This window comes from Saccopteryx leptura, chromosome 5, assembly GCF_036850995.1.
Source record: "Saccopteryx leptura isolate mSacLep1 chromosome 5, mSacLep1_pri_phased_curated, whole genome shotgun sequence".
NCBI lineage: Eukaryota > Metazoa > Chordata > Mammalia > Chiroptera > Emballonuridae > Saccopteryx > Saccopteryx leptura.
The window spans coordinates 97,077,379-97,092,662 of NC_089507.1; the positions used below are offsets into that span (position 1 = coordinate 97,077,379).

Genomic DNA, 15,284 nt, shown 5'->3' on the forward strand with positions numbered 1-15,284 from the left:
GAAACTTCTTTCACTGTAGAGCCTACTCTCTCCTTGGAAACATCTTCTCTGCAGAGCCTACTCTCTCCTTCCAAAGAGTCCCTGCTGACCTATCAGGTTAATCTGTACGTTGGTGCTAATGGGTATAGTGGTGTTAATGTGTGGCTTTCTCCAGAAGTAGATGTTTATATTTCAGCCAAGTGTGGGTTGTTTCCAGAGAGCCAGTGCCTTAGACAAAAGGACTTGTGACCGGAGAGATGCAGTTCAGAAGTTGTGGGTATATTCATTGTGGGATAGGAGAGTGCCATCCAGGTTCTGGGAATCAGACTGTACAGGTGGCCCACAGTGCCCGTTTGAAGGTCGGTCCATCCTACATTTCTCCTGTGATGGTCAGGGCTGCCTCCGCCAGTGCTTGCTTCTCATGGTGGAGGGAGCAGTATTTGGAGCAGCTGATGTGAAGTGCCTGCACACTTTTCAAGGCAGCATCTTGGAATGCTAGCAAGCTCAGGTTCAGATCACAGACTCCAGCCAGGGATGTCCATGACTGCGGCTTTCAGAAATGGACTCCAGATATTGGCGGTTGAGAGTCTAAGTCATAAATCAGCTATCAAGGTTTTTGGTTCTCTAAGCCCCATCCTAATGACACATCAATTATCAGAAAGTAACATAAACTGGCCGTTTTATCATGGCTTTTGTACTGAATTAAGATTTTATTTTAATTTTTATAAAAGACTAATGTGAATCATATTTGCAAAACATTTTCATATTTTTTGAAACTTTATCTTGAAGAAGTTGTCTACTACAATGTCATTTTCCTTTCTAAAAGAACTTGAGAAATAAATTTGACTTTGTATGAAATCCTGGGAAAAGCTTCTATTTTCATACTAATGTCTCTACTTATTATCTTGTAACAAATATCTACAATTCAGTTTGTTTCATGTTTGCCCCATCAGTATATCTGTAATTTGTACTTGAATATGTACAACCTGATGTTATGCTCGCGTTTCCTGGGTTAAGTGGGAGCCTGTGTTCTCAAGGATGTACCCTGAGATGGTCAGCTGGGATTCTAACTGGGACTCCCGATACCAGAGCTGGCTACTACTAAGCTTTGCAACTTAGCTTATGACTAAGCTTAACTTAGACCTGTTAACTAGCATGAAGGATGTTAGAAATGAGTTCTCAAGTGATCAAAGTAAAAGTTCAAGGTGCGTGGACTGACCACAGGCATGTTAGAGGGGCACCTCAGTTTGCATGAACAAGATTGCAGTCCCACCTCTTAGTCTTGGGAGGGTGCTGTGGGCCAAATCCCAAGTGGTCCTGTGTCCAGCTGTATGCAGGAGTCCGTCGTCTGTGCCTGCTCTGACGGGGACAGGATCCTGCCACCTGCACTTGTACAGCTGCTTTAAGTGAATTTTTTTCTGTTATGCAAGATGCTGATGGGGAACCTAAAGGAACAGAGAATTGGTGGCTGCTCAAGCCCAGAGACAATGTTGTTTTGGATGTTTTTTGTGCTTCTTTCTAAGAACTATTTAGTTCCCAAGTTAGAATTTGGTCTAAGATGAGGTTTCCTCATTACCCGGGAGGAGGTTGTGAGGTGGTAGCTACACTTGTATAGCTCAGACTTCATTATCTGCTGGAGCCGCTGAGCTGTGATGGACAAAACGGGCAGGGGACAGCCAGTGACACTCAGTTACCGGGAAGTGTAGGCAGCGTTTTGTCTCGTCTAGTTCCTCTGCTGTGCAGCAGGGGTCTCATTTCTCTGGTCCTGTTTTAGGTGTTCTTTAAGACCATGCATTCCAAATGCCTTTCAAAAGGAGACGGAGTAGAATTCTAAATGAGTAATGAAAATGAGAGGGCGTTCTTACTGGCTTCTTTGGGAAGGAGCCCATGGCTTTTCTCTTCACTTGTGGCTTATCTTGAAGTATCTGGAACCTTGTGCTAGTGAGAACCAAGTGCAGCGCTCGAGAGGCATGTGGGGGGAGGGAGTCAGAGAGAATGTTGCCTGAGGTTTATTTCTAACTGGCAGTGCCTCGGTACCACCTTCAAAGCTGCAGCTCAGGCCCTCCAGCCTGCATAGACGCGTTCCCTCGGCCACACCAAGCAGAGGGAACCGCTGCTCTGGTGCCTGTAGGTGTGGTGGGTGTGTGCAGTTCCAGCCACCTGGGAGGAGCCATCTGAGAAGCAGCACGGTCCTAGTTCAAATCTAGTTGCTCATCTGAACATTGCACACTCATGTATTTCTGGAACACCAAAGGAAAATGAATTCACAGACCCGATCAGCACAGTCTTGTTGCTCCTCATATCTGCCCAGCCTTCTCAGGCATCTCACTCAGTCCCAGAGCCTGGGGCAGTGACTCATAGAGTGAGTAGGAACTGGTCTTGCTCAGGTGGCTTCCGCACCCAGGAGCCCAGGCCGGCCTTTTGAAATGCTTTAAACAGTTGCTGCTTAACTGACTGGTAGGTGCGCGCCCCCAGCTTGGCCTCACAGTACATGGACGGCGCGTCTCCATGGCTCGGTATCCGTGTGCTCAGCTGTGGGACGGAAGTGAGAAAGGACAAGTGAGTCAGAGGCAGAGGCAGAGAGCCCTCCCACCGAAATGAACAGAACAGCCACACGAGCATTAAAAGCAAACATTAACTCCTATTTCCACCTCCTGTTTTCCCTCTAAAACTGAAAAGCAATGTGATAAAGAGACATGGTATACTTGAAATTTGCCAAGAGGGTCAGTCTTAGATTAAGTTTTCTCACCACACACATTCACACACATGCACAAACTCACAAATGGTAACTGTGGAGGTGATAGGTGTGTTAGCTCCATTGTGGTGGTCATTCTACATATCTCTGCAACAAAATATCCCTAAATTGACCTATTGATCAAGTAAAATATTATGTAAAGTTCCAAAAAAAGAATAAACTGTGTTAGTTACTATCCGGCAATTCTGTAATACCATAAAAACCCCCCACTTATTAGGGAATCACTTCACCAGAAGTATGAATGATTAAGGAATAAAATAAACATGTAACTTTCCTGCTATCAAAATAACAAGCACTATGTGTGTTTTTTCTTTTTGGAGGAGGATTAGGGGCTTAGATTGGGGTGGAGCTGGTGGTACCAGGGAGGACCGTGGGAACTAAAGCGGCACAGTGGAGACAGGGCCCGGGAGGGTTGGGGCTTTATTCCAGCCGGCAGGAGGACAATGAAACCAGGATGTTTCCTCTGTCCTGAACTGTGACAGGTGGACAGCCAGCTGCGCAGCCAACGTGGGCCGGGACCACGCAGGGCCTGACTGCCCATCACAGAGGGGCGGGGGCCGGTGCAGCAGGGAGGTGAGAGGTCAGAAGTCTCCCGTTTGCACTGCAGGGCTGCCGGCGAGTAAAGACCAGCCGCCCCCTCTTTGCCAGCATCACTGTGAGCCTGTGCAGAAGAAGAGGCCCTTTGTAGAGTGAGAAAAGCTGATGGTGTGCTCCGACTTCCCAGAGTCTCAACAGGGACCCACCAATGTGTAGAAGGGAAGCGTGCAAAATGCCCAGAGCGGGCTGGAGAGGGGTCGAGGCTGCACGGTCAGAGCAGACCAGGTTCCGGCACGGCCTGCCCGGCCCAGGTCACTCTCAGGCTGAGCGCTGAGATGTGCAGTTTCCGGTGTCCTCTGAGCGGACACTGTTTATTTTAAGCATCAGCAGGTCTGTCTTGTTCTTTCTACTGGCTGATATGTCAACCACAATACTCGTCTTCTCTGGATAAGAAAGTGGGAGAACCAGCACAGTAGTTTTAATTTATTTGTTTTTCTGTTCCCTTTTTTTGTTGTTGTTACAATCTGTTCTGCTATGAAAATACATTAAAGACCCAGAAATGTCAGTATTACCCAATTTTTAAGAAAAAAGTTGGCTCAGAATTGGTGTAGTAGAAACACATAGCCTTGTCTGATGCTTACTACTTGCATAATTTGGGAATAGCACCTACCTTTCTGCGTGTCAGTGTGTTTTATGTCTAAACTGGGAACAAATTCAACTTGCAAAGCTTTCTGTGGTCTAGCCTCTGGTGCCCTGTGCTGGCCACACCAAGGGTCACAAATAAACCCCTTTCCACCTGACTTCTAGGGACACTGGTCTGGCCCAGGCTTGATGAAAATCTGAGGGGACTTGGGGGAAAGAAAGCAGACCAGGAACTACGTAACCCTTGGCTGTGGACCCGGTGGCGCTCTCTGGGCTGCTGGCCTGTGTTCAGGTTGAAGCCCCGGGCCAGCGATGTCCAGCTTCCCTGACGAGGAGTGCGTCACCCACCTTTCCGTACAGCCGTGCCCACCGGGCGGAGAGCGTGTGCTTGCAGAGCCGGGAGGAGCCCCCGCAGCTCCGCTTCCCGGTGGTGGCGTCCAGGACCTCCACGTCCGAGTTGCCCGTGACCCAGTTCACGCTGAAGTGGGAAGACTTTCCAGGCTGGCGAGCCTCGGCGCTGCTCACACCTGTGAGGAGACAAGTGGAAGCCTCCAGCATCCACACTCTGGGCCCGGCGGCCTCCGCCCAGCCGGCAGTGGGAGGCACCCACTGCACAGGATGGCGCCGTCGTGTCGCTGTTCTCACCTGTAACCCTGAACCCTTGGTCAGGTCATCGTTTTCCTTCAGGATGACCCTGGGGGAGGTCTCGCAGTGATGGTCAGTGCTGGAACTCATTTTTCACTGTTTAATTTTCAGAGGTTGTTAATGTAAGGCAGTCTAGTAATAAAGAAGCTCTGTCCATTCTCCCCTTCCTGTGACGACTTATTGATAGATTAATGGATAGTGGAGCCAGGCGGACACTGCCTGAGCATGTGTGTTCATTGGGTACCTGCTGCACGCCCACTCTGCTCGGTGCCAGATGGGCCCTGAGGTTCCAAACTGGGTCAATGAGATAAAGAAGCTAATGAAGGCAAGATGCCCTAAGAGTGCTGCCTAATTTATTCAGTAGCATGTGCAAATGAAAACGTGGGGTCCCATGTTCGATGGCTAGTGAGAATTTCAGGATGACAAGAGAGTGCAAAGCCAAATGAGGTCCTTCTAAGTATGGTCCCTGTGCGACTGCATGGGTCCCATGCCCTGAGACTGGTCCTGTCCAGAAAGTCTCCAGAATCAGCAGGAAATCCTTCTTTCAGAGTTCCTCCCTTGGTCAGATTGTACACTGATTTCTAATTGGGATGACACAGTCCTTATAGTTGCCACACTTGGCAGTTTCTAACCTCAGCTGAGCTCTGCCCCATCCACTCCCAGAATGGCACTAAGGAGCCATTCTTTTCCTTAATGTGCTCCTCACGCCCATCAGAGACACTGATGGTGAGATGCCTGGACCAACGTGAGCCCTGGTCAGCCTTCACTGCAATGCCCTGAAGACTCTACAACATGCTCGATTCTGGGGTCACTGTGCCCTCTCAGCTGTCCTCTCCCCGATGGGCCACGTGTCCTCTGGGTGCCTAAGGGACGGAGCTGGCAGCTTTGCACATTGTGCTTAAGTTACCCTGTGACAGCTCAGGGATCACAGCAGAGTTGCCATGGTGGTGGAGAAGCCATGGTCTTGGGAAGCAAGGTCTGGGGGCCCCCTGGGAAGCCTGCAGCAGGCACCCTGTAAGGAAGAGACCCTTGGGTCCAGGGACAGCCAGCACATGTGCAGTCTCCGTGCAGCTCTGAACAAAGCTATGGACCTCAAGGCCCTCCTGCCATCCCCACAGTCCAGGGGCTGGGCAGATCAACACCCACCCTCTGCACATGCACCATCGGGGTTTACAGTCTGTTGCTTGCACAGCCTGACTCCAGACCAAAATCACCCGGTGACCTTCTCCTGGTCATAGATGGGCAGTGCTGGGCATCCAGGCTAACGCCATCCATGTCGGCTTCTTCCTTTTCCTTGAAGCGATTCCCTGTGGCAGCTACCCATGCCGAGAACTGGGGAGGGGAACAATCTGGCATGTTGGCAACGCAGGCTGTCCTACTGGGCAGGAGGAGGCAGCAGCTCAGGTTGGGTGACCAGCTACAGAGAGAGGTCACTGTTCCAGAGCTGCACGAATGCAGCCAGCCACAGCCACAGCCACCTGCAGACCTGCAGTGCCTCCCTACTTCCCTCCCCCTCCTCCAGAGCTGCACGAATGCAGCCAGCCACAGCCACAGCCACCTGCAGACCTGCAGTGCCTCCTTACTTCCCTCCCCCTCCTCCAGAGCTGCACGAACGCAGCCAGCCACAGCCACAGCCACCTGCAGACCTGCAGTGCCTCCCTACTTCCCTCCCCCTCCTCCAGAGCTGCACGAACGCAGCCAGCCACAGCCACAGCCACCTGCAGACCTGCAGTGCCTCCCTACTTCCCTCCCCTCCTCCTGCTCCTGCCTTCCACCTTCCCCATCCCCTGACCTGGTCTTCCCTCCCTCTGGTCTCTAGAGAAGTCCCCATGACCAGAGTGGGGAAATATGGGGCTGTAGGGACCCAGAAACTTGATTCCAGGCCTGACGTTGCTCCTAACTTTCCCTGAGCCTTCACCATTCTTTTCCTTAGTGTGCCCTTGGACAGTGACAACTTCTTGTTGAAGGTCAAACAAACCACACAAGAGAGCCTGTAACATTGTCCAGTGCTGTGGTTGTTATTTTCATTTGAAGGGATAAAGGTCAACTTTAATTTGTTTAATGATTTCTTAATTATAGATCAAAAATGTTCTCAGTTAGACTGATTTTGTTGTAGTTGGGAAGACCTGCTCCCCTAAACGGGCTCAGAGAGTGGAGTGACGGACCCACAAGTACGGGCCAGAGTTCCTTTCACATAAAGCATGTTTTGTTTCATTTTCTATTCGTCACTGGATTCCACTGTTAGAGCCGTTATTGTCTGTCTTACTTACACTTTGAGTTTCTAGTTTATGGATTTTCTCTCCTCTTTGTCTTCTCCTTGCAAGAAAAAAGTCCCTAAGCAACCTGGCAGAACGGCAGTCCTCCCTCCTCCTTTCCTTCCCTCCTCCTTCCCCTCCTCAACCTTATATAGAGAGCAATCTGAATGTTTACTAAATATTAATGCCAGTGGTATACTTTTTGATGTCACTGTCATTAGTGACCATCATTGACTACACCCATGGAGAGGGGACCAACTCAGTTGTGCCAGACTTAGCTGACTCTACATGCAAATTTGCCGATATACTAGGAAACATAATTATCTCAGATGCTGGCATCTGTCTACACCATACATTCTCTTCCCAGGGAAACCCAAGTGGCTAGGCCCTGTGCAGCCAGGAGGCAGTCTCGCCGTCACAGTGACAGCAGGAGAGTTCTGTGTCACCCAAACACTCACTGGCGGCCACCAGCCTGTCTCTCTCCCCAAGAGGAATGGAGCTGACCTCTCTCTTTCTTGATCTCTTTCCCTTCCTCTCTGTGTCACCCAAACACTCACTGGCGGCCACCAGCCTGTCTCTCTCCCCAAGAGGAATGGAGCTGACCTCTCTCTTTCTTGATCTCTTTCCCTTCCTCTCTGGCTTTTTTTCTCTCTGACTCTGTCTCTCTCCCATCTCCCTTAGTCTCTCTCTTATAGGACACTAGTGATGGCATGTAGGACCCACTGACAGAACTCAGAATAATCTCATTTCAAAATCCTTAATTTCATCGCATTTGCAAAGACCCTTTTTCCAAGTAAGGTAATTTACAGATTCCAGGGGTTGAGATTTGGTATTTTGGATGACCTTTATTCAGCCTATTACCAGCACTAATTCTGAGTTTTGAAACTGGCCTATGAACCACGTGAGAAAACTCCCAGGGGAAGGAAGAACCTGGCCCTTTGGTTCCACTTCTGGCAGGAGAACTGGATTTAGAGGGGAGAGGATCGCAGCTGCTCTCAGCCACGTCTCGTCTCCCTCTTCTCCGAGCCCGGGACTGGTGGGAAGTTCAGTGAAGCTGGCTCAGGGCTGACAGGCTGGCGAGACTGGTGGGAATGTGGAGGTCCCCCAGGCATGTGTGGTTGGCCTCAGGACTGCTTTGGAAACTTGGCGAGAAAGCCCAAGAAAGAGTGAGAGGATAGAGGTGTCCTGAAAGGTGGTGTAGCCTGGTGAAGAAGAGGCTACTAGTCTTTCCTTTAGTGATTTCTAAACAGTTTCTCTACAAGAGCAATCGATTTGTGGAAACCATGCTGATAAGACCTGTGGAACCTGATCTAGACTCAGAGATGTACTGCCCTCTGTTCATTTGTACATATACACACGAGTTTTCCATTCTACGTGACCATTACAAACTATAGAAATGATCCCTGAAAGTATAGTCTTTACGTGACCATTACAAAGAAGAATTTCATTTTAAAGTATATCTGTATGAGAACAAACAGGTCTCCATTAGCCTTCAACACAAATATTCTTCCAGGTGGACTAATTCATGAGGACAATTTTAATTTTTATTTAAGTGCATGTGACTCTGTTAATAGGATGGGTTCTCAAAAGAGATTGTGTTCAAATATCACTTCTGTGACTTACTAGCAGTATGGCCTTTGAAAAGTTAATTAACCTACTTCTAATATGATTACCACCATAACCACCATGACTTTACTTACTTCTACTGTCACATGACCTCTGCTGCTCCCACCATTATTTAAGAGCAAGGAGTGTGAATCCACAATTCAACCATGAAAATGAGTCTTATCATCACTCATGTAGCTACTATTAAAAGATGCCTTACTTTGAGAAAATCCTATATACCTTTTTTTAAAAAGCAGTGTGTAAGAGAGACATTACTGAATTTCTTTAAATAGCTAGTGGGCTGACTATATTTCAAATGTAATTCAGTTTCCCCAAATTAAATTTACACAAGACATTCAGGGATATAATTTTTACATGAAGTGAGGCAAGTCTGTATTACAGGGTAGCCCAGTGTTTAATTTGTGAAACAAGTGAACTAGCTTCCAGGCATGCACAGAATCACAAGGTGCAGGATAGAAGGGACCACTTAGTTTTATATACTGCTCACAAAAATTAGGGGATATTTCAAAATGAATATGAAGTGATAAAATATCCCCAAATTTTTGTGAGCAGTGTGACTAGACACCTGTGGGATCTCATGGGGACACACACATGCATATATGCACACACATGCCTGCATACATCCACACACATCACACACATGTACACAAATATCACAACACACATCACACACAGGTATGCACACATATACACAAGCACACACACATATACCCTTCCACCCTCACTCTACACATACCCACTTCTTCTCTTTTATTTTGATTTTATTTATTTATTTTAGAGAGAGGAGACAGAGAGAGAGAACGGGGGGGAGGAGCAGGAAGCATCAACTCCCATATGTGCCTTAACTAGGCAAGCCCTGGGTTTTGAACCGGTGACCTCAGCATTTCCAGGTCGACGCTTTACCCACTGCGCCACCACAGGTCAGGCACATACCCACTTCTGATGAAAGCTAATTGCACTTCAATGTGGATTTATGGATTTATGTAACTAACCACTATATTAATGTTATTTTATTTGTTTTCATTAGCGTGGACACTTTATAATCAACAATGCTTTCGTAGCTACTATCTTGCCTTAATAGAGCACATTCTGGGGAAACCGTATAAGACGCAGGACTCTGAAGATCAAGCACAAGGAGACTGGAGGGCGGACATAGGCTCTTCTTGCTTAGATATTGGTGACAAGCCCTCTGGGTTCCTGCCAGCCTCAGGGAGTGCACAGTGTAAGAAAAAACCAGGCCATTACAGCTTTCTTGCTTTTTCTCATCTGCCAGGTTGGTGAGCTGGTGGCTGAGATGGTTGAAAGCCAGTTCAGGGGCATGAGTGGTGTTAGCTACTGGCCACACCGTTACTGGTGTGCTGTGAGGAGGTTCCGGAGAGAGCGGCACCCATATTACCTATGGAGAAGGCTGTGGCATCTGCTCTAATGAGAGTTTTCCACACTGATTTTCAGGGGCTTCCTTCCTAGAGTGAATGGGAACGTGACCTTATTTGTGATCATAAATGACTGTGGTTTGTATTCCTCATTAGTGTAAGGTGATGTGTTCGCAGGATGTTCCCCAAAATGTGATGTTTCCTCTATGGCGGGAAAAATATGAATATATCATTTTATAACCTGATAATGACATGGTTTTTGGTTCCTAGAAAAATTGTCATTTCACAAAATATGGATAAAGAGACTTTGGCAGAATATGATTTATTGTATTTTGCTTCAAATTACATATTTTTTCACTATTATAGTGTCTAAAATGTAGTAATAAGCTGTTTCATACTGAATAAAAATATGGATGGCTTTCCTCTCTATTCTGCATTATCCATTCAGGGTCATGTCTCTCCATCCCGAGTAACACATTTAGTGTCACCTTCAGTGCTAGTCTGCTTGAGTTGACTCAGCTCTGTTTCTGTCTGTCTGGAATATTCTCACCTTCATTCTAAAGGGATACTTTTACTGGGTCTAGATTTTTTAGATGAGATTAATTTTCTATCAGCTTTTTAAAGATATAATTTCCTTAATATTTGTCTTCCAAGTATCAGCCCACTGTCTGATTTAGGTCCTTTGAAGTTGATGTCTTTTATTTTCTGATTGCTTTTTAGATTTTCTTTTTGTCTTTTTTTAAATGTAATTTTACTGCTAAGGAGAGGACTTAAAAAATTCTTTTTTGGGTATAATATTCTTCTTATATCTGTAACATGATGCCTTCCATCTGTCCTGGAAAGTTCTCAGTTATTATTATGTCTTTAAATATTAATCCCATTCCATTTCTTTCTCTCTTCTCCTGGAACTCTTGTTACATGTATGTTAGACTTTCTCACTCTGTCTCTTACTTTTGCTTTTTAATTTTGTATTTTCCCTCTGGGATGGTTAAATTTATATGTCAACTTGGCTGGGCTATGGTGCCCAGATCCTTGGTCAAACACCAACTAATAATGATATTTTTAGCTGGGATTGACAGTTAAATCAGTAGACTTTGAGTAAAGCAGACCACTCATTGTGGCTGATGAGACCCACCTGCATAGTGGTCTATGGAGGTGGGTCTCATCCAAGCAGTCCATGGCCCTCGGAGGCAGCACTGAGGTCCTTTGAAGAGGAAGGACTTCTGCCTGCAGATTACCATTGTACTAGACTGAAACATCAACTCCGGCTGAATTTCCAGCCTCCCAGCTTGCCCTGTAGATCTCAGACTTGCCAGCCTCCACAATCATTTGAACCAATTCTGAAAATAAATCTCTTTTTGAGTAGGAAAGTGATCATCTCCCGTGGGTTCTGTTCTCTGGAGAACCCTAATAACACATCTTCTCTCTGTCCCTGTGCTGCATTCTCAGTGTCGTCTTCAGAATGATGCTCCAGTTTACTAATTTCCTTCTCAGCTGTGCTTAATTTGCAGTTAAACACACAGTGTTTTATTTTCTTTATTTCTGAAATTCCCATTTGGTTCCTTTTTTCTTTTTCTTTATTATTTTTTCTTTTTTTCTTTTTGCTTCCATCTCTCCCTCTATATTTTTCATCTTGTTCTTTAAAATTTCTTTTGCCTTGTTGAGTGTGGCCACGTGAAGGTCTGTGTCCATGAACCCCGATCTCTGGAGCGGTGGGTCTGCTTCTATCATCTGTTGTGTGCTGGGTTTTGTTAAAGTGGTCTTGTCTCCTCTCAAGCCTGTTGGTTTTTGGTGCATTTGCAAATTCTCTGTCGGATTATTTTGCTCTGACTCTTAGTAGGATCATTTTAATCTGAATCCAGGAATAGAGATGATTTCAAGGTACCCGGTGAGCCCTGCAAGGGTCTGCTCATGTAGGGTCAGACTGAGTCCTGACTGATTACCGAAGCTGCGACCCCGACCACTTCCTCAAGCTCTGCAGCTCCTCTCCCACTTCTGCCCTCCACCCTCTTCTCTTCCTGCCCCTCCTGCACGTTCCTGCTCTCATCCTCCAGGATTATGCTCAGACGTTACCCTCTCAGATCTTTCCTGACTCTCTGATTAGATTAAGGGTCACTTTTAATGTTCCGTTTGCATTATTTTTCTATAAATCTCTTATATACTGCTCACAAAAATTAGGGGATATCTCAAAATGCACTTTCAAGATCAGGGAACATGCAGATACTCCAGTACTTTCAGTCTTTGGTATATAGTACATTTTCACCAATGAAGTAAAAGTTGGTTTTGCATCTCATTTGCATAATCAAACAACTTTCTTTGACTTGTTTGCTTTTCTGATGTTCCTGTTTAATAAAAAAAATAAAATGCTTTTTTTATTGCTTCATATTCATTTTGAAATATCCCCTAATTTTTGTTCATATATGCTCCCCACTGGAATATAATCACCCAGGGAGTATTGATTTTTTAAAAATTTATTTATGATTTTAATTTATTGTGTTTACATAAATTCAAGTGTCCCACCGAATATATTTCCCCCCACCCCCGTGTTCCCCTCAGCTCCCCCTTGTCCCTTCCCCCTAGGATTTGCTGTCCTGTTTTCTAGAATGCTGTTATGTATATATAATTTTACTAATCTCTTTCCCTTCTCTGATCCCATCTTCTCTTCCACTTTCCCTCTGACCACTTTCCCTCTAGTCTCTTTGATCTCGTCTCTGCCTCTATTCTGTTCCTCAGTTCACATTGTTTATTAGACTCCTCAAATGAGTGAGGTCATATGATATTTTTCTTTGTCTGGTTTATTTCACTTAGCATGATAGTTTCCAGGTCCATCCATGTTGTTGCAAAAGGTAAGATTTTCTTCTTACTCATGGTCAAGTAGTATTCCACTGTGTATATGTACCATAACTTTTTAATCCACTCATCCACTGAAGGACACTTGGGCTGTTTCCAGATCTTGGCTATTGTAAATAATGCTGTAATAAACATGGGGTTACATTTCTCTTTTTTAATCAGTGATTTGGTATTCATAGGATATATTCCTAAAAGTGAGATTGCTGGGTCAAAGAAGAAGTAAAACTATCATTATTTGCTGATGATATAATACTGTACATAGAAAACCCTGAAGTCTCAGTTAAAAAACTACTAGACATGATAAATGAATTCAGCAAGGTGGTAGGATATAAAATCAATATTCAGAAATCAGTGGCATTTTTATACACCAACAATGAACTGCCTGAAAGAGAAATTAAGAAAACAATCCCCTTTACTATTGCAACAAAAAAAATAAAGTACCTAGGAGTAAATTTAACCAAAGAGGTTAAAGACTTGTACTTGGAAAATTATGAAACACTGATAAAGGAAATCAAGGAAGATACAAACCAGGGGAAGCATATACCGTGTTCATGGATAGGAAGAATAAACATCATTAAAATGTCTATATTACCCAAAGCAATCTATAAATTTAATGCAATTCCTATTAAAATACCAATGGCATACTTCAAAGATATAGGACAAATATTCCAAAAATTTATATGGAACCAAAAGAATACAAATAGCCTCAGCAATCCTGAAAAAGAAGAATAAAGTGGGGGGGGGGGTATCACACTTCCTGATATCAAGTTATACTACAAGGCCATTGTACTCAAAACAGCTTGGTACTGGCATAAGAACAGGCATATAGATCAATGGAACAGAACAGAGAACCCAGAAATAAACCCACAGATTGTTATTTGACAAAGGAGTTAAGAGCATACAATGGAGTAAAGATAGTCTCTTTAACAAATGGTGTTGGGAAAATTGGACAGCTACCTGCAAAAAAAAAAAAAAAAAATAAAATAAAAATGAAACTAGACCACCAATTTACACCATTCACAAAAATAAACTTAAAATGGATAAAAGACTTAAATGTACGTTGTGAAACCATAAACATATTGGAAGAAAACATAGGCAGTAAACTCTCCAATATCTCTCATAGCAATATTTTTGCTGATTTATCTCCACGGGCAAGTGAAATAAAGGACAGGATGAACAAATGGGACTATATCAAACTAAAAAGCTTTTACACAGCATAGGACACCATTAACAAAATAAAAAGACAACCCACACAATGGGAGAATATATTCGACAATATGTCTTATATAATTTTGGTTAATAACCAAAATTTATAAAAAACTTGAAAAACTCAACACCAGGAAGGTAAAACAATCCAATCAAAAAATAGGCAAAAGAAATGAATAGACACTTCTTCAAAGAGGCCCAACAGATGGCCAATAGGCATATGAAAAAATGTTCAACATCACTAGTCATTAGAGAAATGCAAATTAAAACCACAATGAGATATCACCTCACACCTGTCAGAATGGCCATCATTAACAAAACAACACATAACAAGTGCTGGCGAGGGTATAGAGAAAAGGGAACCCTCCTGCATTGCTGGTGGGAATGCAGACTGGTGCAGCCACCGTGGAAAACAGTATGGAGATTCCTCAAAAAGTTAAAAATCGAACTGTCCTTTGACCCAGCTATCCCACTTTTAGGGAGTATTGATTTTTGACCATTTTATTCACTGCTCTATTCCCAGTGCAAAATTGTTACTGGCACATCAAAAGTAATCAATACATATTTGTTGAACGATTAAATGAGTACCTGACTTATGTTAACCAACTTCTTAATGTTTAGATAAATGAAATGTATTGACAACACAAATATTTTTCTTAAATGGTAAAATTCTCTGGCGCAATATAATTGTTTGATGTTCAGTTTTTGTGTGAAACAATTTCTTGAAATCATGGTGGAAATGAAATAAAACTTAACTAATATACAAATGTTTAAAAAAGAACTCCCCAGAAAATTGAAACAATGTTTTTCTATAATTTTAATTTTTTTTATAAGTTATAGGCTAGATATGATTATTTTGTATGACAATGCATAGAGAGATCAGTGCTAATTTAAGGAAATGTCTTATTAAATAGTTCATTGAATCTAATTCTTTGATCTTCATGCAAAGATACTAGAACTGTTTTTAGATTATTCTAGAAGGATTTATAATACCCCCCCCATTCCTTCAATGGTACAAGAGGATAAATTTCTACCTCTAGTGACTGACTGTAAGAAAAAGGAGCCGGTAAGATATTTTTTGAAACTTAAACATTTGTGAAAAAATTTTAGGTTATTGCATAATATTTCTGTGTTTGTTTTAACACAATAATATTAAAATTACTACGTGCATAAAAGAAAATGTTTGCTTCTACTCACTGGGCTATTTTGCAAGATACTATCAATGATCATCAATATTAGAAATTTCTCCTGAATTAGAGAGGCTTGAGAACCCATATCAGATTCTATACCTTAACATGACAATATCTGGGAAATTCAGATTCACACAAAAATGTGGATATGAATGGCAGCAGGTCTCCACGGCACCTGATGCTGTTCCCTAAAGGGAGGGTCAGGAGTGCGACAGGGAGATGGGAT

At 43.8% G+C, this 15,284-nt stretch overlaps 2 protein-coding genes across 3 annotated transcripts in view; both read right to left on the minus strand.

Annotated features, from left to right (window-relative positions):
• The window catches only part of LARP4B (La ribonucleoprotein 4B), a 400,705-nt gene that overhangs the window by 369,977 nt on the left and 15,444 nt on the right, over positions 1-15,284 (minus strand). The gene's annotated exons all lie outside the window — the stretch shown is intronic.
• Positions 64-15,284, minus strand: part of ADARB2 (adenosine deaminase RNA specific B2 (inactive)) — a 472,028-nt gene continuing 456,807 nt past the window's right edge. For both annotated transcript variants that reach the window (XM_066385234.1, XM_066385233.1), the window contains 2 exons: positions 4,262-4,440; positions 64-2,511 (listed from right to left, as the gene is read on the minus strand). In XM_066385234.1, coding sequence (XP_066241331.1) covers positions 2,335-2,511; positions 4,262-4,440 — 356 coding nt within the window. In that variant the 3' untranslated portion in view covers positions 64-2,334. The remainder of the gene's footprint in view (positions 2,512-4,261; positions 4,441-15,284) is intronic.